At 40.0% G+C, this 27683-nt stretch overlaps 1 protein-coding gene across 1 annotated transcript in view; it reads right to left on the bottom strand.

Moving 5' to 3' along the window:
* Positions 1-27683, bottom strand: part of LOC126335115 (esterase E4-like) — a 91964-nt gene that overhangs the window by 41007 nt on the left and 23274 nt on the right. The window contains exons 4-6 of the mRNA XM_049998069.1: positions 23026-23211; positions 18372-18556; positions 4842-5016 (exon numbers count right to left, since the gene is read on the bottom strand). Coding sequence (XP_049854026.1) covers positions 4842-5016; positions 18372-18556; positions 23026-23211 — 546 coding nt within the window. The remainder of the gene's footprint in view (positions 1-4841; positions 5017-18371; positions 18557-23025; positions 23212-27683) is intronic.

Here is a 27683-nt window from a genome sequence, read left to right as displayed (position 1 = left end):
TCTCATAGAAGCGTTTCTGGTCAGTGCAGTCAGTATATTGAGATAACTATCTACCTACAGAAGTGTGTCGTGGCACAACCTTGCTTAACATTAAGAAATTACAACTTAAAACATAGTTGCCTGGAATAATGTGTGTGGAAAGAATAAGCAAGATTTGTATGCATATTGCCCTTCAGGCTAGAATCTCAAGCAATTTTATAGAATGCAGTGAAATAATAGTTTTTCTAAGCAATAATATTGTCTGATTAGTAATGAGAGTTAAGTTTGACTTCGCATAAGGATCTGTTAATGAGGGGTGTTTTTCAGTAGAATCAATTTTACATTGGATAAGCAGAGCGGTATTTATTTACTAGTTAATGAAGCAATAAGAAAATAATAAAATAATGAATAATGATAGGATCTTAATGGTTAGGGAGCCTGTCACTGCAGTAGGGATATTTTTTGAGAATGCACTCGACTACCTAATGAGGTAAGAAATATAAGTAAAATAATGGTGCTGACAGACATGATGAATAAAAAATCTAACCGTATACAAAACAATTGTGGTGTAACTAACTTGATGATCTATTTGTGAACTAGGCAATGTTGGGTACTGCATATATTGTGCAATTCATGACACTGCAGCTGGGAATGAGAATTTAACAGAAAGGACAATATTTTAGTGACATACAAGTCATATAATGCTGCATTATTGGATCTATAGGTTATGTCAGAACTCCTATTTGTGTACTAAGGAATTATGAACTTAAAGTCGTAATACTGGAATGAAGAAAGGTAATTTTGCTGATTAACTGATAACTGTGATTCTAGACTGATGCACGTGCTTCTGACAGGTCAACTCTTTGGTAACATTTTGTGATTTTGTGAGGATTTAATTTTCTGGTTGAATGAGAGTAGTGCTCAGAGTTGAGTAGAGACGTGGGGCAATGGTTTGGTACAATTTACATCCCCTTGATTTTGAGTTGAATAGTAATTACGTTAAGTGATGGTGACACTCTTCTTTTTTCATATTGTAATTTATTTGTAAATCTTTGCTTGTGTACATCTTGAGTTTTCGCTATTTTGCAAATGTGAAAGAGACACAAATCTTTCATGTTTAACCAGTTTCAGACAGTTATGACTTAGAGTAAGGTTTTGTAGTGTAACGTGCACTTGATTTCAAATTTTTACTAGTCCCCATGTTTCGTACTATAGTCAATTTTAGTGCTAATTGCTGTGATATCATGAGGACTATGTAATGTATTTATTTATGAAGTAATGACCATTATTTGCCATTAATGTTAAACATTTTTTCCTTATACTTAGTTAGAAGTAAAAGTAAGTGTACTAAAGTAGAGTATATTGTCTAATTTTTTCATGTACGGTGGTGAAGGAGAACCACCTCCAAGGGAACTAATAGCAGTGCATTTCCTTACTAACTGCCACTACGACCTGTTGAAGGCAAGGACAACTTTTTGAGAAAGTGTATTAAACCTCATTAAAAGAGTAAAAGTGCTTGTGAAAAATACTAAACATTGAGCAAGTGAAATTTTCTGTGTAAAAAGTGAACTGCAATGCGCAGTGTAATTTAACTTTTTGCCAGGCATGAGGATTTATTTTTTTTAAGCATGACAGGACTTGTATAAAGTGATATGTATCTTAAAATGTAATCCTTGTTTATCCAAAAAGGTCATCTCTTATGATGAAGATGTTTAATTTTTAGTAAAAGTATAACTTGTGGATAATTTTGAGCAATTGCACAAAACACGCTATGTAAATATTTTGCATGAGGTTTTTCATATGGTCATTTCATATAAGTAGGAATTTAAAAAACATATGTACTGTAGTTTTGATAAGATTTCATATGTAAAATTTTCTTGTATGTAAGTTGTTAAACACAATTTCTGGCCCCACTTGTGGTTACTGAATTGCCCAGTTAGCTATTAGCAATATTTGTCTGGTCAATCCAATGAGGGGGTGATGTGACAAAGCAAGCTGGGATCTTTTTTCTTCCCCTCTTGTTTTGCCATATGCCTCCATAAATTCATTTTCTACATTTTTGGCTAATTGCCATTAACATACATGAGAATAATCTGCATTTTCATAAAAGAGAAAGCTTGGCCCTCAATCTTAAAGAATATACCACCATACCTAATGTTGTGCTTAGTTTTATGCATGTAATTGATTTCATAATTTATTTTGACTGCTCTCAGTTACTATCTTTTGTTATAGGGTGAAATCAGTATTTGTTTCATAACTTAAATTCTAATTTTGACTTATAAACAAATTTAAATTCTGTACTAATTATAAACATTTGGAAGACAAAACACTGGTATTCTTTAAGTATTTATTTGGCTCTGTTCAAAAGTAATTAGCAGTTTTGTCAAAAGTATTGTTTGCTTAACTACATCTGTTAATTTCATGATTTAAACAAATAATACAGCCTAACCCTTGTAGTGGAACAACCTGTTAAAAAGACGGAATTTTTCTGTATATGCACTTAATTGAATGAAGTATGTTTCACTTGTAATTTCTGTAACTTAAATATCGAACAATGTATAGTTTCAGTGCCTCTTATTGTGATGATATACAAGGTCCAATTTTTGGTCTTGAGACAGTCAGTCCATGGCTGATTTTCAGACGAGAAACCCGTGCTGGTTAGGTCAACGACAATGCATCAACTTAATGGTGGAATAAGTGGAAGACAAATAGGCTGTGTGTTAAAGCAATGACAGTGTCTGTTCAATACATACCACAGTATTCTGCAAGAATTGTGAACTGTGTGGCTAGGTTCTTACTGCTCATAGATATTCAACGGTAAACTATCATAGCAGTATGTTGATGTTTGCTTGCAACATATTAATGAGGCTTATCAAAGTTAACCAATAGTGGACTGGCTATATAGATGTGTATTATTGGGGAGTGGGGGAGGGGTTTGAGAACAATGAAAGTAAAGAACTGTGAAATGCAAATGTGCACCTGTTAGCTACATCATTTAAATTACATTAGTCAGAGCTGAACTTCCACCCCCCCCCCCCCCCCCCCCCCCATTTTTCAGCCAGTGTAGCAACACAGTATGTTGACACTAAGGACAATCAATGAGTAAATAAAGCAGGCAAACGTGACAACAATATCAATGTTGTCTGTGCCAGCTAGCTGCTTATTGCCTCAACTTTGTCTCACCACTTTCTGTGCCAAAGTTAGAATGATTAAAGAGTAAAGCAAATCATGTTTCCTTCCACTGTTGTTTCTGTGAACATATATGTAATTCTTATATCACTTGGAATGTTAATAACAAGTGTCATAAGTGAATAAATGTACTGTGAACTTGTGGTTGATATTCCAGATGCCAATAAGCTGTACATGTGTGAACCTCACACACAATTCTAGCTACTTTTTTGTGCAATGAATACCTTTTGCCTAAGTGAAGATTTACTCCAGAATACTATCCCATAAAATAACAATGTATGACAATATGCAAAGTATATTAAAGTACTAACTTCTGTATCGCCAAAAATGGAAATTACAAAAAAAAAAAAATTTAAAAAAACATTGTAAGCACCATGCACCACTCCAGGGGACATTTCAATCCTTCTAAAGCTGGCCAAGTCAGCTGTTCATGATGATACTATGAAGTGAAAATGACAAAGGAACAACCACAGCAAAATCAAGAACTACCTGACCTCATGTGGTGATGAACAGGAACTACTGAACATTGTAGAGACTGGTTGTAAAAAAAATCAGATGAAATCAGTGGATGGAATTAAGCTACTAGCAGTCCAGCTAGCACAATGACTGTGCAGAGGGAGTAAAAAAGAATGAGGTACAATGATTGAGTAGCTCCTCATAAACCACAAGTTTCTGTAGTCAGTGGTAAGTGATGCTTGAGGAGGTGTAAATGACAATTTCACTAGATGGTGGATGACTGAAAGCAATGATTTGGAGTGCTAAATCACACTATAACTGCTGGACATATGATGGTATGGTTTGGGTGAATACGTGAAAAATGTTACCTTAGCGTTCTGAATCTTTAATATCATTTACTCTTTTCTATGCCTCTGTTGTTATTACAGTATTCACTTTTTAAAATCTGGGATGGAACACAACAATATGAAATGGATAGACTGTTGCTCACTACATATAGGTGACGCTGTGTGGCAGACAGGCACATTAAAAAGACTGTTAGACATATCTGTCAATATGTGGGGGATAGGAATCTATCCATTTTCATATAACTGTTAATCTATCCATTTTAAACTGTTAGTATTTACTTTGTGCTCTTTAAGAAACTTGTTGTGATCATGTTCTTTTGTTCCTAAACTCTGAATATTGTATGTTGCAGAATTAGTATTTCTATCACTTGTTTTATTCATTTTTCACATAGATTTTGTTGCTTGTTCATTGGTCATGATATCTGTTCTTTATCTGAGGCCGGGTATGAAACTTGCAGTACATATTACAATGTTTTCTATAAGAATGTTCAGACCCCTTGACAGGGTAAGTTAGGTGATGGTGTTGCTTACTTGAATCTTTGCAACTTCCCTATATTCTGTAGGGGTTGCCTCCCTAGGCCAAAAGGACACATTTTTAAGTCTCTTATTAGATTATGTTTCTCATAAATGGAGAAAATTATGAACAAAAATTGTTTTAATATAAAGAACTGTGTGTACAATTACTAAAATAGCTACTGCTGGCTGTGTGGTTTTTATTTTTAAATTATATCTCATCTTACTTATTGATTGTAAGTATTTTTTGACTTCCTATGAGAAATGTAGATTGTGACTCTTTTCTCCTCATACTGATATTTCAATTTGCTGGCTATTTTAAAAAGTATTGGTTAATATAGAAAACAGAGTACTTACCCAGACCTTTCCAAGTGAATTCATCTTTTGTTGTTCCAGCTATCAATGGAACTTGAGCAAAGTTCCCTGACAGTAGCTGCTCTGTTGGATCTGCTGTTATGAATCTCTCAGCTCCATCTCCAAAATCTTGCTCAATAACAACACCAAAAATAATCATAGGATCCCAACCAAATTCCTGTAAAGGTGCCAAACAATACAGTAAAAGCTCTTTACAGTAATATTTAAGGCCTTATGACTGTTAAGTTGCGAATATTATAAGTTTGTGGTAAGTGCTTAATTTTTATAGTCGTAATCTGCTATAAATACAATAACAATAGTATCACAACGTATTTACTGTGTCACATTGACCACACAAATTACGATCTTTGGAACACTAACTGCTCTGGCGAGCTGCCATGTTTAATTCAGTCTATCTTTGTACTTCATGCAGTGTTCATGTGTATCAGTCTTGATAGTAAAATATATGTGTATATAGAAAACTTAGGAACCGTTTGTTACGTATATTATTATCCATATCCAGTATCCCGTATTGGTGACCACGGACAAAAAGTTCTCCATCTTCCGCGACTTTCGTGCCAGTCATATAGAATCAACAGGTTTCACATATGACGCCATGGCTACATCACCAAACATTCTTTACGAAGATTTTGAGGTCCAGCTCTTACAACCAGGCCAACACAACCCTCCGCCATTGGTTATTTTACAGCTAAGAGACAACGATCCACAATCTTTGATGAGGATAACCTTTACTTTAGCAACTCCACAATGACCAAGTGTTACGCTGGTAGCTCAAACAATGGACTCAGGTTTTGTTTCACTGGATTATGCACAACAACAAGTGAAAAGTGAAGTGGATGATCTACTAAATAGTGTGACAATCGACTGCTCGTACGAAGTTCAAAGGGACCGAAATTTGCACACATGCTTTAATCCTCCATGTGCCACGACATCAGTTACAGTAGTGCCATGTGCAACGCCATCATTTGTGCAAAACACACATGCAGTCAACTATTACCAAGCTACACCACCTCACCTTCCTCACAAATCAGTAACAGACATTTTTATGCATACAGTTCGCCATAACAAACCGCCAGATCAGCAGCCCAGTTCGCGACCATGAGGATACGAGTGCACTCTACATAGCCTCTTCACCTAGCAATGTTGTACTATGACAGTGGGACTGCCAACAGGTTTCACCAGTGTTTTATCGTCCTACCACGAAGGGCGCATGGCCAGTGTGCATGGAAAACTCTCTTTGTTGCCACTTTAAGCTTCAGGCCAACCCCTCACCCACGGGGGGCCTCGATTCCAACCATACAACCACTTGCTCCTTCTGCAGTACTGTCTGCATCTGCTTTGCTGGCCTTCCACGTCATTTCTGAGTTGGACAATATCAGTGCTATTCCTGCAATTTCCGGTCCACTTTACGGGCTCTCATTATGCACTGCTCACCAATTTGCTTCCACGGTACTGGCCGTGCCTGCCGCATCGTGTTTTCGGGCATCTTCAGAGATATTACAACCAGCTGTTGTTCTGAACGTTTGTGCTAGTAACATTTTCACTCCGGTGATGCTGGATTCCAGCATGGACTCTTGTGCAGTGGGACCGCAGGCCTTCCAAGACACGCTGAAGCCACCTTCGTCTCCACCTCCAGGCTGCCTACCCAAGCTACTTCCCCTATAAGAGGACAATCTAGTTTCATGGTTCACATTGGTGGAGCACCTCTTTGAGCTGCATCAAGTGACTGATGACAACTCCAAGTTCATATGTTTGGTCACACACCTTCACAACCACTCAGATTTAATTTGTGATCTACTTTCGCCTCCACTGCCACTGAAGTACGAGTTCACCAAGAAAATGATATTGGACCAACTTGCTTGCTCACCACAGGAATTGATAATCAAGATTCTATACAAGGAGCATCTGGGGGACCGCACTCTGTCACAACTTTGGCGCTGCCTCAGGTTACTCGTGAGTGAACACACGATGCCAGACGTCACCCTGTGGGCAGTATGGTCTGCCAAGTTACCTACTGACCTACAGATATACCTACTGCCGCACTCTTTCTAGTCTATCGGTTCTCGTCTACACGTCGCAGATCAGTTGTATGTGCTCCTGCACCAGAAACACCAGCTCACCCACCATCGCTGTGTGAGACTAGTCCTCCTATTTACCGGCTGTCTGCAGGCAGACCCGTTCCGCTCCTATGCCTTCTATGCCACCAGGCAGTACTCATTTGCTCTCTCCTCTTTCCAAGCACTCAAGAATTGCTGACACTCCATATGTCCCAGTTTATGTCCCAGTACACATCAATGTGGACAAGCCTCCCCCGCTATCATAGTCACCGCCACTGCCACATCTGGCTCATCCGTACTGTTGGTACCATGAGATTTTTGGAGCTGAGGCAAAGAAGTGCAGGTTACCTTGCCAACACCCAAACACCGACCGCAGGAACTAAGTGACGCCAAGTCCTGTGGGGAACTTCAGAGGCATTCCCTAACATTGCACTCTGTCCACTTGTCCCCTCCACCAAGCAGTCGTTTATATGTGACAGACATTTCATTGCAGTTTGTCTACCTAATTGACACTGGTGCTGACATGTCTATCAGATCTTGATCATTGGCTCCTACTGACTTTTCACTGACAAAGTTTCTCCTACAAGCTGTCAATGCATCAATGTTACAAACTGTCAGTTCTGTGAAAGTGATGGTCCACCTATCCCCTTCTCTGCATTTCCCGTGGACCTTTTACATCACCGACATTGACAAACCAATTCTCGGTATGGATTTTTTGTCCCATTACAAGCTCTTTCCAAACATAGTCCAGTGTTCAGTGTTACACTACCCATCTAACACTCAGATACCGTGCTCTGGCACCCATTCTCCTCGTTCCGTTTCTACCGCAACATGGGATTTAGTTCACGAGTATTCCGCCCTCGCGGGCAGGATTGTGACCTGTGTCACTAACCTACTTTTGGAATATGACTCAGTGGTGCACCTCCGCTGGGAGAACGGTGAGCTGAAACAACGCATTGCTCACACTTACAACAAGCTCACTGCAGCTCGCACCTCGCTGTTGAAACTGCAATCTACAGTTCCTGCGCCGGATTGAACTTCATCACCAAGTATCAGTTCAAACACTCATCAGGTTAGTTCAAAAACATTGAATGTGACAATTCATGTTCCGTGACCTCAGCACCGCCCAAGCGCCCACTACGCATAGTGACTCGTGTTTAAAACAGTGTCTCTAATAACAGTCGCTCGCGCAGCACGACCGTGCCCGCTACGCAGTCAGTCACCCCGCTTGTTGATAAACATTACCCCTCTCCCGCATGCCAGCCAAGCAACTCAGTGGCCATCACTATCCCTTGCACGATGCCAGCACCTCTCTCGGCCTCGCTTGTTACCCGAGGCAAAGTTAACAACAGACAGTCTGCCAATTTGTTCATCACTACAGATGCCAGCGACTTCGTGGTCGGGGCAGTATTATTACAGAGCAAAGATGACACAGTTTCACCACTTCATTTCTTCTCCAAAAAACTGTCTACAGCACAGAAGAAATATTCTGCTTTTGATAGAAGAAATATTCCGCTTTTGATAGAGAGCTTCTGGCGGTGTACGAGTCCATCAAACATTTCTGCACTGACATCGAGGGCCATCCTTTCTTCATTATTACTAATTACAAACTGTTGGTGGATGCCTTCTGCAACCCACCAGAGGATTTGACCTGGTCTCTCAATTTACTACAGACGTACACCACATCAAAGGCATGGAGAACATCTCTGCTGATTTCCTCTCGCAAATCAATCCCGTTTCAAGTATCGTTGATTTATCTGACCTCACCGCTCTACAGGCTTCGGACGAGGACACTCAGGGTCTGCTCATGGACCTGCAGTCTTTGCTCATGTTTACCAAGGCTGAGTTCCCTGGCATTTTGGACAAAGTGTGGTGCGACTCTTCCACAGGCATTCTGCGGCCTTTGCTCTCGCCTACGCTGTGCCGACAGGTTTTCGATAACTTGCTTAATCTCACCCACCCCAGCATCTGACCCACCATTCAGCTCATCACCAAGCATTTTGTGTGGAAAGATGTGAAATGGGACTGCCAAACATGGGCACGCAGCTGCATTTCCTGTCCACAAAACAAAATAGGACGTCACACCTCTCCACCACTCAGCAAGTTTGACATCCCTAAGGGACATTTCCATCATGTACATGTTGAACTTATCAGTACCCTGCCTCCATCGGAGGGCCACAGGTATATCCTGTCCACAATAGATAGAATGTCTCGTTGTGTGGAAGCCGTCCCCTAACCCAACATCACAGCAGAAACTGTGGCCAAAGGATTCATTTCTTCTTGGATCACTTGGTTCGGCTGCCCATCCATCATCACAACCGACCATGGTTGACAGTTTGAATCTGTACTCTTTATGATTCTCTGTAATCTTTGTGGTGTTAAAAAGATCCATATGACAGCCTACTACCCGCAAAGCAATGGGTTGGAGGAACAATGGCACCGCACCCTTAAAACTACACTCAGGTGCCACGACTTTCTCTGGTCTGAGGCACTTCCTTGGGTGTTGTTGGGCCTACGTTCTACATTTAAACCAGATTTACATAGGATGATGAATTCGTTTTCAGCAAAAACCCGGTTTTACCTGGGGAACTAATTCTCCCCCAAGATCCCAGGGATTCCCCCTCCTTCCCAGACTTTATTGGAAGGATGCGTGCACACTTTAGAAACACCCAGATACACCCACCTGTCAGTCATTCCCTAGCTGACACTTACATGCTGACCGCACTCAGCACTTGCTCACACGTCATGCTCAGGGATGACTCTGTCAAACAACCCTCACAACCCCTTTACCTCGGCCCCTTCGAAGTACTCCAGAGGGGTGAGACGACATTCAACATTATGATAAAAGATCACCTGCAAACCGTTTCTCTACACAGACTCAAGCCTACCTTCATAGACTCTGACACCCCTCTGCCGTCCTAGTCGGACTGCCAGAGCACATGTTCTTTTAACAAACCCGCTAATGAGTCTGTTCAACCTATGCTTGGGTTGGGTTTTCTCCATCCAACGAGTCACCACCACAGTTCGCGGGTTGTTCAGGCATGTCATCATCATCCCCATTCACAGGTTTTGAAGACTTTCAGGTACTTGAGATGCAGACACACCATCCTTCATTTTGCGCTGCAACGTACCACCTGACTGTGTCGACGTCATGTTGATTATGGTGTTAGACAACCATGTGCTTGTATTGCTCACTAACAGCAAAGACCCGATCCTCACCGAGGAACTCAACGTCAAGATAGTGCATAGCTTGTCCCTCTCGCAAGAGTGCAACCCATCATGTGTTCGAGCTTTAATTTATTTAGATGGCTCAGTATGCATGGGGAAGGCATGCTCACATGCTGCCTCCTCTCCCATACCGCTATGGAGCTTCTAGTTGTATGCCTGCTGCCTCACACCACTCACGCCGACACTTACACCCACATGACCCCACGACCTCCACTCAGGACTCATAGGCCGTACTCCGTACTGCGGGAGGGGGGGGGGGGGGCTGTGTGGCGTTGATAGGTCACATCGACCGCACAAATTACAATCTTTGGACCATTAACTCCTCTGACAAGCCGCCATGTTTAATTCAATTTGCCTTTGTACTTCAAGCAGTGTTCGTGTGTATCCATCTTTATGGTAAAATATATGTGTATGTAGAAAACTAGGGAACAGTTTATTATGTCTATTACTATCCATATCCAGAATCCCATAACTGCCTTATGAAGTTTGTTGTGAAGAATCAGGCATGAATTGAAATCAATAGCAGCTGAAATAGATGTAGCTCTATTAACAAGCATGTTCTCCACTATCCACAACTTAACCTGACAACTGTACAAAGGAGAGAAGTATGCAGCCATAAAAATATTTGACCAACTTCATTAATTAAAGTTCTGTAAGACAATGGAAGTTTTAGAAACTGATTGAAATCATTTCTGCTTGACAGTTCCTTTTACTCCAAAGATGATTTTCTTAACAGATAGTTTATATTTGAATGGTTTACACATGTGAGGTATTGTCACAGATCAAAATTTAAAAAAAAGAAAATGAATGCAGTTATGTAGAGGTGAGCAAGTAGTCATGTTTTCACAGAGAAACTGTATCTTGTTACGAAAACTATTAATGTGTTGCAAATATGATCCATAGAACATGCAGAAACTAATCTACACCACACTGAATGTTGCTCATTTGTTATTCAATAATAGCAACTTAAACTGTGTAATATTAATAGTCATTTACAGTTTTGCAAAACCAGTGCCAAGCTTTGAGGTCATCATTAGTGGCACAATTAAAACATTGATACTGTGCAAGGTGCATGGCAGATAAGTGTGGTGGCTCTTGCCCATAACAACAATATTACTGACCAACAAGAGCGACTTTATGGACTCTCTCTCTCTCTCTCTCTCTCTCTCTCTCTCTCTCTCTCTCTCTCTCTCTCTCTCTCTATCTCTCTCTCTCTCTCTCTCTCTGAGTGTTTAGTAAGTGCTGTGCTCTGTTCTCATCTGGATGTCTTGTGTATGTCATCTTCAATAAAGTCACCACCACAGTTCGCAGGTTCTTCAGGCATCATTATCCCCATTCACAGGTTTTGAAGACATTTCAGGTTCTTCTACACACGGATCATGCATCTGATATCCTACACTCATCCCTATTCAAAGTTTCTGTATGTGTTTTATCATATTGTAACTAAAATATACAAGAAGTGCACTCAGTCATGAAAACAGCCATGCTCCAGGAAGAAAACTCATAACTTGAAAAGTACTTGTGGCATGTCTGGTACAGAGTGCCCTACCTTTGTGACTTTTGTTCTTTGGACGGCTTTCTCTAGTCTGCACTTTTGGCGCACAACTTGTTCTGCCATGTTCATTTGTTATGTATCAGTGATTAATAAATGTGTGTGTGATACTTAGTGTGTGTTATCTCCAAGCAATCTGATGTGATAACTGCATACTGAATATGCAAGTAAGAGCATAGTATAAGTGATGTAAGGAAATTAACAAGAGACTTACTGCCACTGTTGACACAGTGTACCTGTTATTCAAAGAGTACTTGTGTGCTGTCATTACAAAAACAACTCACATCAACAGGGATGCCTTTACATGTATCAAAAGATAATATTAATGGTGATGATGGGTCATGTCTTGTCTACTTATGTACAAACATAACCGTCATTTGTGCTTATCATCACTTGTATGCTGCAGTCAGTATACTGGAAGCCCTACTACACACAAGCTTCATTTGAACAGACATTCATTTTTTCACTCATTCATTCATCAAGTTCTGTAGATTCCCTCAAGAAGGAGAACCTTCATGGATGTGGAACAAGTTAAGGAATACATTAACATAACATAAGGACACTGTACATACTTAATATTCTACAAGGTCAATAGTGAAAATAGGTGTGCTAAGTATAACTATACCGCTTAATGTTGTCCCCACTTATGGTATCCAAATATAATTGCGTAAATTAATAAGAAATCTGCTACTTTGAAGATGTCTGCTGCCTCCTGAATTCTACTACACATCTTCTTTTAATCTGCTATTAGTAACTAGCTGATGTTTTCAATCCCTGAATCTAGATATTCAGATAATTTATAGGAAGATTGACTAATGAGGACTTTTTTGGGTCATCAGTCCTCTAATTAGTTTGATGCACCATGAATTCCTCTCCTGTGCCAATCTTTTCATCTCAGACTAGCACTTGCAACCTATGTGTTCAGTTATTTGCTGGATGTATTCTAATCTCTTTCTTCCTCTACAGTTTTTACCCTCTACAGCTCCCTACAGTAACATGGAAGTTATTGCCCAATGTCTTACACATGTCTCATCATCCTGCCCCTTCTTATTGTCAGTGTTTTCCATATATTCCTTTCCTCACCAGTTCTGTGGAGAACCTCTTCATTATTTACCTAATCAATCCACATAATTTTCAATACTCATCTGTAGCCCCACATCTCAAATACTTCATTTCTCTTCCATTCCAGTTTTTCCACAATTCATGTTTCACTACCATACAATCCATATGATGCTGTACTCCAAATGAACATTCTCAAAAATTTCTTCCTCAAATGAAGGCCTATGTTTGATACTAGCAGACTTTTCTTGGCCAGGAATGCTCTTTTTGCACCAAGCAGGGTGGCGCAGTAGATAGCACACTGGATTTGCATTAGGGAGGATGACAGTTCACAACCTCATTTGATCACCCTAATTTAGGTTTTCCATGATTTCCCTAAAGTGCTTCAAGCAAATGGCAGATGGTTCCTTTGAAAGGGTACGGACAATTTCCCTCCCCATCCTTCCCTAATTCCTAGAGACAGAGCACTTGTGCTCTGTCTCTAATGACCTCATTTTCAATGGGACGTTAAACATTAATCTCCTCCTCTTCCTCTGCCCTTTTTACCCATGTGCCCATGTTAGTCTGCTTTCTCATATCCTTCTTGCTCCATCCATCATGGATTATTTTGCTGCCTAGGTAACAGAGCTCCTTAACTTCATCCTACTCATGATCACCAACTGTAATGTTAAGTTTCTCATTGTTCTCATTTCTGCTACTTCTCACTACTTTCAACATTTCTCAATTTACTCTCAATCCATATTCTGTACTCATTAGGCTGTGCGTTCAATTCAGTATATGCTTTAATTCTTCTTTACTTTCACTCAGGACAGCATTGTCTTCAACAAATCTTAGCATTGATGTCCTTTCACCTTGAATTTTTATCCATATAATGAATCTTAATTTTGTTGTTTGATGGGTTCTCTGGTGTCCAGCTGGATACAGTCATTGAATGCCCTGATATTTCAGCAAATAACCATTCTGCCATCATCATGTGGTGCTGATGCAATGATGTGTCTGCTCTCTGCCACTAGTATTTATCTCTCGCAGGTCAAGGTGCTATTCCATGTGCTATGGCAGAATGATCTCATGTCCACTTGCACTGTTGACTGTTGCTCCTTGCTAGAGCTTACTGAGTTGACGAGGTTGTCTGTTATGCAAGTATCTATGGCCTCTTTGAAGATGGAGACCCAGCAGTTCTTTGTAGGGCCAGTATTTTTGTCTTGTCATAATTCACTGTGTGTCCAGTGTTTATTCAATGTTCTGCTGGGGGAGATTGGCTATCGCAGCCACCTACTGCAGCCTCCACTTCTCCCACCACTGAACAAGCCGCACACCATCAGCATAGGGAATCGCACCTAGACCTGTGAGAGATAAATACTACCTGCAGAGAGTGGACAGATCATTGCATTAGCACCACCTGATGATGGGCAGAATGGTTATTTTCCAAAATATCATGGACATTCAACGATCATATCCAGCTGGACACCTAAGAACCCTTCAAACAGCACATACAATGGGAAAGCCTCTGAGCACATATTACCAACCTCTAATGGGAGAATATGTACCATCTGGTGAAGAAACTGGATAAGCTTCAAAACCAGAAAGGATGTCTGCTAAGTATTCTTGCCTTCTTGTTAAGGTGAAGGGACAAACACACCATACCTACCTTCACCAAAGTCTTGTGTCACATATGCACAACTGTTATGAATCGTATCAAGTGTAGAGCCAGCCTGGCCCTGGTCAGGGAACAGAATTGCTACACCCAACAGAAACTTGACAAGAACACGAAGGACCTGCTGCACCTTCACCTATGATAATCCTTTGTGGTTCAAGAATACACCTGGGAGTGGGTGGGTGGTGTCACCTGGGCCCAAGCACACTGGACGCACTCGATATCCATGGAGAAGCAGATCACTAAGTTTGCTCAGCTACCTGGCAAACCACAAGAAGAAACAGAGACCAATCTTCAAGGGGAAACCACTTGACGACACAGCTATAGCTGTGCCTGAAAAGGGGCCCAACTTTGCGCCAACACCTGCAAACTCTCCCATTCACTGAAATATCTTCAGTAGAACAGGCAGTCTGATGGCTACCAGACAAAAAGGCTGAAGAACTTAGGAGAAAAATGTGCCAGGTTCCTTCAACAGCAACACCAGCCAGAAGCAATATCTCCAGAGTGGAAAGAACAGCACTACATAACCTCAGAGAAAATACAGGGGTAGTCATTCTCCCAGCCAACAAAGGAGCGCTACCATCATTCTTGAGGGACGCAACTATGAACAGAAGTTGCCGCAATTAGTAGATGGTTCAGTATATCAGAAGCTTAAAACAGACTCTACTAAGAAGATACATCAAAGCATCTCCAACTTGATGAAAAATGGCGCACTCAAGGATAAGGACATCATGAGACCTCACCAACACTTGGCAGTAGCACAGAGGATATTTAGCCTTCTAAAGACACACAAAGATGGGATGCTACGGGTAGTTAGCAACATAGGGTCTCTGACATACTCTCTGGCACAGCATCTGGCAGGCCTGCTATGATCCTTTGTGGGAAAATGTGCACACCACATCCGGAATTCGATGGACTTCATTGGCCACCTAAAGGAGCTAACTTTACAAGAATTCAACATCATTTTCAGCTTTGATGTAGTATCACTATTTACGTGAGTCCCTCTGGCAGATTCAATCAACTTAAACAGTGAGAAATTTGTGGCAGAACTGACACAACTTTTCAGGCGTGTGTTAACATTGACCCATTTTGTCTTCAATGGCAGGTGCTACAAGCAGACTGATGGAGTGGACATGGGGAGCCCTCACTCTCCAGTGGTAGCCAACCTATTCATGGAGAGTTGCAGAGAAGTAGCCCTGTAAATTGCTGAACTGAAACCTGTATGTTTCTTCCAATATATGGATGACACATTTGTAATCTGGCTACATAGAATGGACCAACTACAAATATTGCTACAACATCTAAATTCCATCTATAATAATATACAGTTCACTATGTAAATCGAGAAAGATGGACAACTACCCTTTCTTGATGTCCTGTTGCAGTGCAGGTGAGATGTACTGCTAGTCCTCACACACTGACCTGTACCTACATGCTTCCAGTAGCCACCATCCAGCTTAGCTAAATGGAGTTCTTAACACCTTGGTACACAGAGCAGATATGATCACAGATGAACAAAACCTATCAATGAAACTCAAACACTTGAAGACTATGCTCAGCAAGGATGGATAAGGCAACCACCAAATCCAAAGGGCCTTCCAATAACAGAAGCACAGTAGGGACCAAGACGAAGAACAAATGGCAAAAAGAGAAATAAAGGGCTGGCATTACTACCTTTTGCAGGCAGCGTATCATCCAAAATAGCGAGAGTAACAAGGCAACCCAAGATCAACACAGTCTTCCAACTACCGGCTAAGACGTGTACCTTACTAGAAACAGTGAAACATGATTTCAGTCTCAAGAAAGTGGATGTATACAAAATTCCATGTGGCTGTGGCAAATCCTATATTGGCCAAACATTTTGTATGTTGGTAGATCAATGCAAAGAACACCATCACTATACGTGCCTATGCCAACCAAGCCAATCTGCCCTAGCAGAATGTTGCATAATCACTGAACATACAGCAAATTATTACAAGACAAATGCATTGGCTCCACAAATAACTATTGGGACTGCATTTTCAAAGAGGCCATGTAAATTCGCATAACAGACAACCTTGTCAACAGAGACACTGGGTACCAACTCAGCAAGGCCTGGACCCAAAAATAAGTTCTATCAAGGAATAATGATGCAAGCAGACACGAGATCATTCTGCCACGGCTGCCGAAGAGATACTGTGCCCCCCTTCCTACCACCTACGGCAGCCTCTGCTTCCCCCAAAACTGAACACGCTGCGCACTGTCGGAACACAGAATCACACATTGACCCACTAGCAGCAGAGGGCAGACAGATAATTGCATCACCATCACCTGATGATGGTGGAATGGTTGTTTGCCTAATATCATGGGCATTTGACTATCATACCTGGCTGGACACACGAGAACCCTTCAAACAGCATATACATGGGAGAGCCTCAGAACACATATAACCTTTGTTTTATTTCTGTCATTGGTCCTTCCATGTATAGATTGAACAGTAGGGGCAAATGACTACATCCCTGTCTTATACCCTTTTTAATCTGACCTTTTTGTACTTGGTATGCCATGTTCATACAGTATATCCCCCTCCCCCAATTTCTCAATAGCTTACCCTTATTTTTCTCATAATTTTGAACAACTTGCATCCTTTTATATTATTGAAAATCCAATGAACATGACTTTATTTTACCTCAGTCTAGCCTCCATTATCAACTGCAATGTTAGAACTACCTATCTGGCATCTTTCCCTTGTCTAAAGCCAAACTAATCATCATATAGCATATTCTAATTGGCAACTTCGCTGCATGAGCTGTTAAAGCCAATTGTGTGATAATTTTCACACTTATCATTTCTTGCAATCTTTGGAACCCTGTGGATGATGTTTTTCTGAAAGTCTCATGATATATCACCAATCTCAGACATTCTGCACACCAACATGAATAGCATTTTGTTACCACTTCCTCAATGAGTTTAGAAATTATGGAGGAATGTTATCTATCCTTCCTGCCCTTTATCAGCAAAGATTGCAGTTTTTAACACCCTCTTTAAAGTTACTGAAAGATAATTATGTAGGTTAGAAACAATTTATGTAGGTTAAAAACATGGCCCTGTATTAACACTTGTTGCACTTCATGTTAGGTTCCCTCCATTCTGAAGTTATTTTCATGCCTGAGATACAATCTGCTGTCATATATTTAGTGAATTTCACACAGTATGAATATTTTTAATGATGCCACTGAAAATGCTTGAGACTAGTCTAGCAAGATTGGAAACGAGTATTAACATTACTCAGTTTCTGGTGATGTTATTTTACCGAAAATTACTGTTATTCAAAATATTCCAGCAGCTGAGTTTTAGTGCTTTAAAGTTCTTCAAATAACAGTGTTGTAGACAGTATTTTTTCTTCTATACACATTATGTGTGACTCAAATCCATTTTGATCTATAGAGCTGAGTCCTCTCTGAGCCACCCCATACCCCTTTCCCTATCTTTTTTTTATCACTCTCCAATTCTTCCCACACCAAAGAAGGTACAAGTGCTAATTTTATGTGTAAAGTAAAACAATGTTGACTGAGATTCAAACCACTCAGTTCCTACCTCTCACAGGTGGTGTCCTACCATACGAGCGCACCTTGTGGAGTGACTTAATGCTTCAACTTGTCATGGATTTCTTACCTACAAGGAGTTGTCCTTGCTACACATCATTTGTTCCTGTAGCCCTCCTGACCTCAATGTTTGCTAACCCCTACCCTACACACAGCTCCACCCCTGCTCCTTGGTTATAATTTCACTCGTCCTACCCTCACACCCTCTTCTCCATAGTTTCCCCTCATCCTACATTTTATCTTCCCCTCCCAATTCTGTGCTTTCCCTATTTGGTGTTATACCTTTACCCCCTGAATTATCTGTATTCCTTCAAGAAAGTTCCATTACCAGCTTTTGCTTTAGCTCTTTTATATTCTTAGTAACAACAAAATACTTACAAAAAACTGTGGCTGTGTTTCTGCAATTTCTAGGGCATCCTTTCCTTTCAAACATTCAACAATCTTCTCTGATGTGGTGTCAGGGCAGTTTAGAATTCTAGCTTGCTTCTTTGCTTGCTGCAATGGTTCCTTTACAGCACTTGATTGAAAGCCTGCACTCATTGCAATTCCTTTATGAAATAAGCCTACAAAATAATGACTTTGGTCATAATTATGTACAATAAATAGTGTTTCAGTATTTTAAAATAATATTTGAAACAAGAGATAATCTAGAAAAAGAGTACTTCCTTGCAAATTATCAAAACTAGGAGACAGTGGCTGAATTTTGAAATATTATCTCTTGTTGCAAATATGCTCCTCTTCTCCTATTTTTACCACATTTTGGACTTTGGATAACATTTTGGTATTAATTTGACAGGTGATTAAAACTGTGAATAACCTGAGACAATTTGTTGTCAGTAGGATATAATGATTTGGAACTTCCTGACAGATTAAACCTGTGTGTCAGACTGGGATTCAAACTTGAGATCTTTGCCATTTGTGGGCTAGTGCTCTACCAACTGAGCTATCCTGGCATGACTCACAACCCATCCTAATGGCTTCACTTCTCAAAGTATTTCATCTTCTAACTTCCAAACTTCACAGAAACTCTCGTGTGAAAACTGCAGGAATAGAACTCCTGGAAGAAAGGATATTGTGGATACATGGCATAGCCACCGCCTGAAGGATGTTTCCACAGTGAAATTTTCCTCTGCAGTGAAATGTACACTGATAAGAAACTTCCTGGCTGTGGTTAAGCCACGTCTCTGCAATATACTTTCTTCCACAAGTGCTAGGCTTGCAAGTTTTGCAGGAAAACTTCTGCAAAAATTGGAATGTAGGGGATGAGGTACTGTTGGACATAAAGCTGTGAGGACGTGTCATGAGTCATGCTCGGGGAGCTCAGTCAGTAGAGCACTTGCCCAGAAACAGCAAAGTCCCAAGTTCAAGTTTCAGTCTGACATACAATTTTAAAGTGCCACAAAGTTTCATATCACTGCATGCTCTGCTGCAGAGTGAAAATTCCATTCTGAACACATGACTTATTTCTCAACACAAAATTATTATTTGCAGAAATGCAAAGTAAATAAGTGTAAGTGCATGAACAATTTAGAATATAATTAAAGCGACTACAAACTTAAGCTCAATGTTATTCATGTTTCTGCTAATTTTTTACGTAAAGTAAGGGAAAGGCAGCCGCTTACACAAAGAGCATTAGTGCATGACACACAGAAACATGTAACAGAAAACAATTAACATTACCTTCTGCACTCTTGCTTATTTTCTAGTATTTGTTTTTATTTATTTAGTAGGAGTTCATACATTTGCATACTCACACACACCCAAACAACCATGCTCACAGCAGCAATGAGTCTCACTCAAAAGCTAATGTTAATTTTTTTTATTATGTGTTTCTGCGCCACGCACCAGTTCTCTGTAGGTAAGTGGTTGTCTCTCCCTTATTTTATGTATTTTTCCATACAGTGGGTGTTGATCAATGAGGGCAAAAATTCTTTCAGTGGGGGCACAATATCCAGCTACAATGGGGCAACCAGGATTGTTGGGTTTGTGAATTTTGTGTAGCACATAGGAGGTAGGTGTGTGGGGTGTCAAAGGGGTGGGGAATGCAATTGATTCAGGGAAAAGGTTCTGGGAAGGGCCTAAGACTTTAAGCAGAGATTGGAGTTTATGTTGGACTTCTCAGATGGGATCACTCTGACAAAGTTTATAGGTAGAGGAGTTGGATAAGTGGCAGAGGCCTCCCAACGAGTAGTCACTGTAACTCCTAACAACAGAGGTAGAACCTGTGTCTGCAGATAGAATGATTAGGTCACCATTTGTTTTGAGGCTGTGTATGGTTTTCCTTCCTTCTGCTGAAAGGTTAATGTTCTAGGAAGAGACCTGGGGAAGGATGGTGAGGCCAAGTTGGAGGTAAGAAATTCCTTTAAGGTGACAAGGAGGCATTTAGGTAGGAGGGAGGAGGATCATGGTTGGATGATGGTATGAACTGGGAGTCACAGGGCTCAGTGTTGGGATTAGTTTGGCTTTAGTTGGAGGAATTGGTAGAAAAAAGTGTTTCCATTGTTGAGATTGTAGAAGGAGAGTAGGTCTTTGACAAGTCCAAGATGGTTAAATTTTACTACAGTGTTAAAGGTGAGGCCTTTGGATAGGACTGAAACTTCTATGAAGCTAAGGGTTTTGGTGGAAAGTTTCACAACAATGTTATGGGAATATTATGGCTCTGGATTTGGTGTAGGATTGGTAGGGAGCTTTGGGGGATGTGGCAAGTTGAAAAGATCAGCTAGACTCAGTCTGGGTGTTGTGAAGTGTTGATGAGGATGAACACTGTGGACAGGATAGGGAGCCCTGAGGTAGCAATAGGATGTCAGGAAGTTTAATAACTTAGGGAAGTGGTGTCTGTAATTTTCCTTCAGGTGTTAGAGAGCAAGGGATTGAATTTCAGAGATATGATGTATGTAGCACAAATTGCTCAGTAGCAGTATCTTGAGGAAGCAGCAGATACAGTACTGGGATCGTGTGGCGTAGAGAGGTGTTTCTTCAGTACCAGCTTTGTGAGGGCTAGGGACTGGCAAAAAACTGAAGTGGTGAAGGTCATTGTGTTAGGAGGGGTGGGGGCCTAGAGAAAGGAATTTTTATGCTTAGACCATTGGGTTGAATTCTATGGCTTAGGCAGCACTTAAGAAACAGGATGTGGGAATGGTTTTAGCCAGGGAAAGAGGGAAAGGAACACTTTTCTGAACTGGCTCAGACAATGGAGCAGGAGTCCATTGTGGAAGAGATGGTGTAGGAGAAATGCTAATGACACAGAAATGGGCAAATGAATATAACAGAATTTCATGTAAGAGAAGATATTCACCAGCACAACACTAAGGTGAAATGAAAATTGATATGCAAAGACACAGACTGGTAAATGCAGCTGCCCACTCACCCAGAGTCAGCTCCCCAAACATTCTTAATAAATTCCTTCCTCAGCTTCTTCTATGCCTTGGGATTTTTTCAAATTGCTTCTTACGAATCAGATGAGTGAACTATTTTACACATCATGAAGTTCTAAAATAGTTGTGCTACTTGCACTGAAATCAGTATTTGTTTATGGTAGTTTGGGCACACAAAACCTCAAGGTTGTGCCCAATAGTGTAAAAATACTCCATTTTGCATTTCCAGTTACATTAATTACATACAAGTGTCTACTGATATACAGGAATATTGGTACTACATTCATTTGTTTGTTGTAGAGTGTGAATTCAGGAACTATAAGGGTCATTCAAAAAGAAATGATCTGGAGGTATAATTACAGAAAATAGTACCTATATGTTAAAAGTATTGACCCTGGCTGTTGAGTCACTTGTCCCACTGTGACACAAGGTGGTGAATGGCTGTCTCATAAAATTCCCAGGGCTTCAGTGTGAAGCAGTTCCACATGTACAGCTGGACTTAGTCGACCGAGGTGAAATGTTTGCTGCTCAGAGCCTTTTAGGGGGACCATAAATGGCGTAATCACAGGGAGCCGGGTCCAGACTGTATGGAATACGGCCAAGAACCTCGCATTTGATTTCTGCTGGAGTTCCACGACCATGCATCATTGACTAACAACACCTGTCCTTCCCTGAAGTGCTTGTGCTATGCCTTGACCCTTGCAAGGGACATGCAGTGTTTGCCATACACTTGTGACCATCGATCAATGTCTGTTCCTCCTACTCCTTCCACTGTTAGAAAATGAACAACACCTCTCTGCTCTTATTTTGAGGCTTCCATGTCACTGTTAGCAATACGACTGGCGGTGTTGGATATTGATGCATGCTTCTGCTAGCTCTGTGTTGTCACGTGATGTGCATGCATGCCCTCTAGTCACAGGCTGTGAACTTCCATACTCTGGTCAGAACCACACCTCGTTACACGCACTACAGTATTACCCTCCTGTCACTGGTTTGCACATTCCAGGCTCCAGCTTTATGCTTTTTGAATGCCCCTTATACGTCAACATCCATGACTATTTCATAATATTTCCTGTGTAGCTGTTCTCCGCAGAGTTGGCACAGAATGACTCATATGTCAAAACTGACAACAAGAAGGAACAGGATGATAGGACATGTTTTAAGACACCAGAGAATAACTTCCTTGGTACTAAAGGGAGCAGTAGAGGTAAAAACTGTAGGTGAAGACAGGGATTGGAATATATCCAACAAATAACAAAGAATGTAGGCTGCAAATATTACTCTGAGAGGAAGAAGTGGCAAAAAAAAAAAAAAAAAAAAGCTGTTCTGCAGCCTCAAAATATTGAATAAAACGCATACCATCATGATAAAAGTTTGCAACAACTGCTTTTCTTATGTTTTAATTAGCACTTGAGAAAGCTATTGTTCAAAACTGGTAGAGGTAAATAAAATATAAAAAGCACCTCTGGCATATTATTATTGCTACTACATTAATTTCCTGGATTTTTTAATAGTTAAAATTCAACTTTCGTTTCCAGCTTCACATTTCTGTTTAGCAGTACTTATGCTCTATTTTCTAAAATATTTCATTAATTTCACTATTTGTACTTAACAAGTCACAAGCTTACAAAATGTGTATTATGACAGTTGGTACACACCTTTAGACATCGGAGACAGCATGTGCAGATATACACTGGTGGAGCCAGCACTATAGCCACTGAGTGCTACATTATCTGGGTCACCTCCAAAAGAAGCAATATTCTGCTGGACCCACCTGAGAGCCATCACCTGATCCTTAAATCCATTGTTCCCAGGAAGAACTGAGTCGCCAGTGCTTAGGAACCCTATAATTGATTACTGTTAGTGCATATTTCTATAATCAATTATGTTTTCATCTCATTTTACACATTATGATTGGAATACAATCTGTAAATATAAATAAGCATATTATCTTGAGGAAGGCAAATAAGGTATTCTGTACCTTTATCTGTCATAGGATGATCAGTGTGCAGAAAGGGAAAACTTTTTTTATAATGAAACTATTAAACGACTATGTATGATGGAATTACTTAGGTAGTAATATGTTCTGCTGGCCACATCCTTGGAATAATTTTAGGACAAAGAATGTGTTTATCCCTATTACACTGTTATAGTCAATGTGTAAAAGAGATAGTATAGCAAATTAATATTGAGCAAAATGCATTATGCTTAAGTAAGGTGCCATCATGTGCTTAAAAGCACAAAAAGAGTTACCAATAGTAACTCTAACATATCCATCTGAATTTATGGTTGTGGTTGAGCAGCAAATAACTATGTAATTGTGGGTGGTGGCTGAATGTAAGACCATATGTTTAATTAACAATGTTATGAGTAAAGTAAGCCACTCACAAAGGGTGGTCTCCTTTATCCTTTGATGAATACAAGTTAAAAAACTGGGCTGAAATCCCTAACACCTTATTTATTCAATGATCAATATTTCCTTTACATGTAATGGTTGCACTCCCTTGTATCATTAGTTTATATTTCACCTAGTATTCCTCATTATCATATAAGTGACTTGTTTCTATTTGATGTCTGCTCTTTTCATCTACATCTATATCATACTCTGCAAGCCACCTAATGGTGTGTGACAGAAGGTACTCCTGGTACCACTAACTGATCACCTGTTCTCTGTTCCACTTGCAAATGGTGTGCAGGAAGAATGATTGTGGGTAAGCCTCTATATAGCTTTAATTTTTCAAATCTTCTCATTGTGGTCATTTCATAAGATGTATGTGGAAGGAAGAAACATGTTGTCCAACTCTTCCTCAAGAGGACTCCCTCAAAATTTCAATAATACCCTTCTCCATCATGCAAAATGATTCTCTTATAACTTCTGCCACTGGAGTTTGCTGAGCATCTCTGTCACAACCCTGTGTCAACCAAACAAACCCATGGTGAAGCACACTACTCTTCATTGGAACTCCCCCCCCCCCCCCCCCTCTCTCTCTCTCTTTTCTATCAGTCTTTTATAAATAGACCTTTCAAAACCGTCATGTCAATGTAGTGACTAAAAGAAAGTCCTGTATATTTTAGCTACAGCCATCTTGTTAAATGGCTATTTAATTACAGGTTACTATTGAAAAAGTTAACTTGGTACTTCTGTATACAGAAATGAAAATGCCCATAGTGGTATTTTGTGAAATGTGCACTCCTTATACAAGCACAGTTTACAGACTGATTCTAAAACATAAAATTTAGTGAAAAAAATATAATAATTATCCCCCTTTCTTTCCTGAGGAAGGAACAGAGTGATATGCAAGGTAGGAAAATTTTTTTATAGTTAGTGTTTCCATTGACAGTACATACTTGGAATTTGGCTTTCCAAAGATAAGTACTAGACAGCCATTCTGTCTCATTGTACTTTAGCATTTTTTTGAACTGAACATGTGCTTTGGTATAATTCTTTGTTTCTCATGTCCTATTATTAGGGGAAGTCTGAAACCATTGGTGTGGTTAAGCAAAGCTGCTCTTCTAGATGATAAAAAGAGTATCACTTGAATCTGAGCTCTCACTATTATCCAGTTCATAAAGAACGACCATTGATTTTGAGCTTATATTCTCGTTAACAAACACTGATATATTGTATGTTGCAAGAACTGTGGAGATGTCTACTTTTATTTGATGTATAAGTATTACATTGTAGTTGAAATGGGGGCAAGATACAGGCTTATATTTAAGAGAAAATGTGCTTTTTCAAACATTTTTTGATGACTGTCGGCTCTGAAGATTCACAGAAGTCAGACCATAGTTACATTAATAATTTCCTTTGCACAGTTTAAAGATACAACCATTCTCTACTTACAGGCATATTATCATTTACTTCTGATCACTCCTTTGCAATATTATGGTGCAATTTGCCTAGTGGTGATATGTATGAACAAAATTAAAATTGTAAATGTGAGCTCTGTAACTGCATTTCACAGCTGTTATGTTTTTCTGCACATAAATCTACATCAAGTAATAATATCACATGTTAAATTTATTTGCTGTTGCACCTTTTTGTGTACCACATGCTCATGTATGCTACATTGCTGGACGTTTGAACAGAATTTTAATTCCATTGTTCATTGTTGCACTAATTTACATATTTGAGTGGTGCCTGTTCTGTCAGACATGTCCAAGGGAACAGACATCACTTGTGATGATGTGGCTGGTGCATACATTTATATGAAATAGATAATGGGGAAAGGGAACACATGGGTGGGAATTCATGATTTCTAGCCACATAGGGCACTGTGTTAATGTAGGAGCGAAAGTTGAAAATTTGTGCTAGACCAGGAATCGAACCCAGAACTAAAGCTTCTCCTGAGCAATTGCCTTAACTGCTTTGGCCATCCGGACATGACAGAGAAATTGTTCCTAGACATTTGTTTCAGTGTGGGTGCACTAATGTTGTCCCATTTTCTATGAGAATGAATAATTTATGAGTAGGGGGCTAATGGATGAGTGATGATGCATTCCCTATTTCATATAACTGTACCCACCAGCCACATCATCACGAATGGTGTCTGTTTTGTTGGGCATATGTGATAGAACAAAAAACGCTCAAATATACAGGGTGTTCAGAAATACCTATCACACACTTCTAGGACTTGTAGAGAGGAGCAAATAGATAATATTTTGACTTGGAACCTATGTTAGAAATGTGCCCTTTCCGTGCTACAACAAATTTTAAAACATGCTGGTAATACAATCACTTTTACAAGTAATTGATTAGGTGTGACCACATCACTTGTTTTACAATTCCACTCAGTAATAGCCAAAGAAATTGCTCATGTACTCATTGAAGACTTCTCTTCAATGTGATGCAGTACAGCCTCTTCAAGTTTGGGTGTGCAACATTTCCTTGGAGCACCACAGTGATGCCTGCTTAGAGTGAAGGTACCCTTTCCCGAAGCCATTGCGTAACTGTGGCTAAAAAGGTATGCAACAGACATTGTGGAGAACAACCTTGATAAAGACAATGAGCAGCTCTTCCATTACTGTGAGCTTCGCCATTGGATGATCGTGTCTGTGTATTCTGCAAATGTGTATTCAACCGTACTGTTCTAACATGCACAGACATATGAATGAGGCTTGAAGCAGGTGAGAGAGGTAGGATGGACTTCACATGCCATCAGCTGATCTTATCTAACCCACCCCACCATGACTAACCTGTCGCCTACCTACTAGCAAACATGCTGTCAAATGGCTGTCACATGGAAATGGTAAGTTTCTAGACATGGGTTCTTATTCAAAACATAATGTACTTACTGCACTCTACAGGTTCTAAAAGTTCATAACAGGAATTTCTAAACACCCTGTAAAATTTTTTGTAATAGCGTGATGGCTTCTTGACATTTGTTTCAGTGCAGATGTACTAATATTGTCCGTATTCCTATGGGAATGAATAATATGTGGTTAGGGGGTTAATACACAATGGATGCTGCAATGCAGCATTCAACAAGCTGAAAATTTGAGTCAGTCACGGACCATATCCAGGTGGCCTAAACAGTTAATGCAACCACTCATGAGAAGTGATAAATCTGTGTTCGAATCTTGATACAGAACAAGTTTTCAACTTCTACCATTGCATTACCACAGTGCCCTGAGCAATTGGAAGTCACATCCCTATTGCCTTCCTTCCTCCACTCTCTATTTCATATAAATATTGCTACAGTGTTTACATAATAGCTTGGTGTCGTATGTGAAACAGTTGTGCTGGCTTTCATTGTTATGTATTTATGTGAGGTAGTCCTCATGATATAATTAACTGCCCTGTGTGAGACCATGTGTCATTGGTAGACTTGTGAGAAGTCCAATGTGGTCACTGTACATGCTTCCTTTAGGGCTGAAAAAGACCAGGATGCAAACAGCTCTGTACCACACCCAGAAAATAGAACTTCTGAATATTTCGGTATTACTGAAAGTAGAGTGAAATGAATTTCCTGGGAATATACAAAAACTTTATGTCTTTTCTCACCAAAAAAGGGTTTGGCATGCTACAGAAGTATCCATTGGACAAGTTTACACATAGAGTCATCTGATATGAGTGAAATAATGTTTTGGCGCACTGATCAGAAATTGTGCCCCAGATACAGAAAGTTCAACAAAAGCCTGTGCTGACAGAAAATAACAGAGTAGCTGGGAAAAGAGACAAGTTCTTGTGGGAAATAAGACATTAATTAATTTTGGAATGATGCAATCATTCCAGAAGTTTGAATGGCAGAAACGAAAAAAATTCTTGTGTATCAGAAAATTTATGCAATTATCACAGAGGAAGGGCTTTATTATT

The sequence above is a fragment of the Schistocerca gregaria genome, chromosome 2 (assembly GCF_023897955.1).
Source record: "Schistocerca gregaria isolate iqSchGreg1 chromosome 2, iqSchGreg1.2, whole genome shotgun sequence".
In the NCBI taxonomy this organism is placed as follows: domain Eukaryota; kingdom Metazoa; phylum Arthropoda; class Insecta; order Orthoptera; family Acrididae; genus Schistocerca; species Schistocerca gregaria.
The sequence above is the reverse complement of the archived record's forward strand: the minus strand, read 5'-3'. Positions and strand labels throughout refer to the sequence as shown.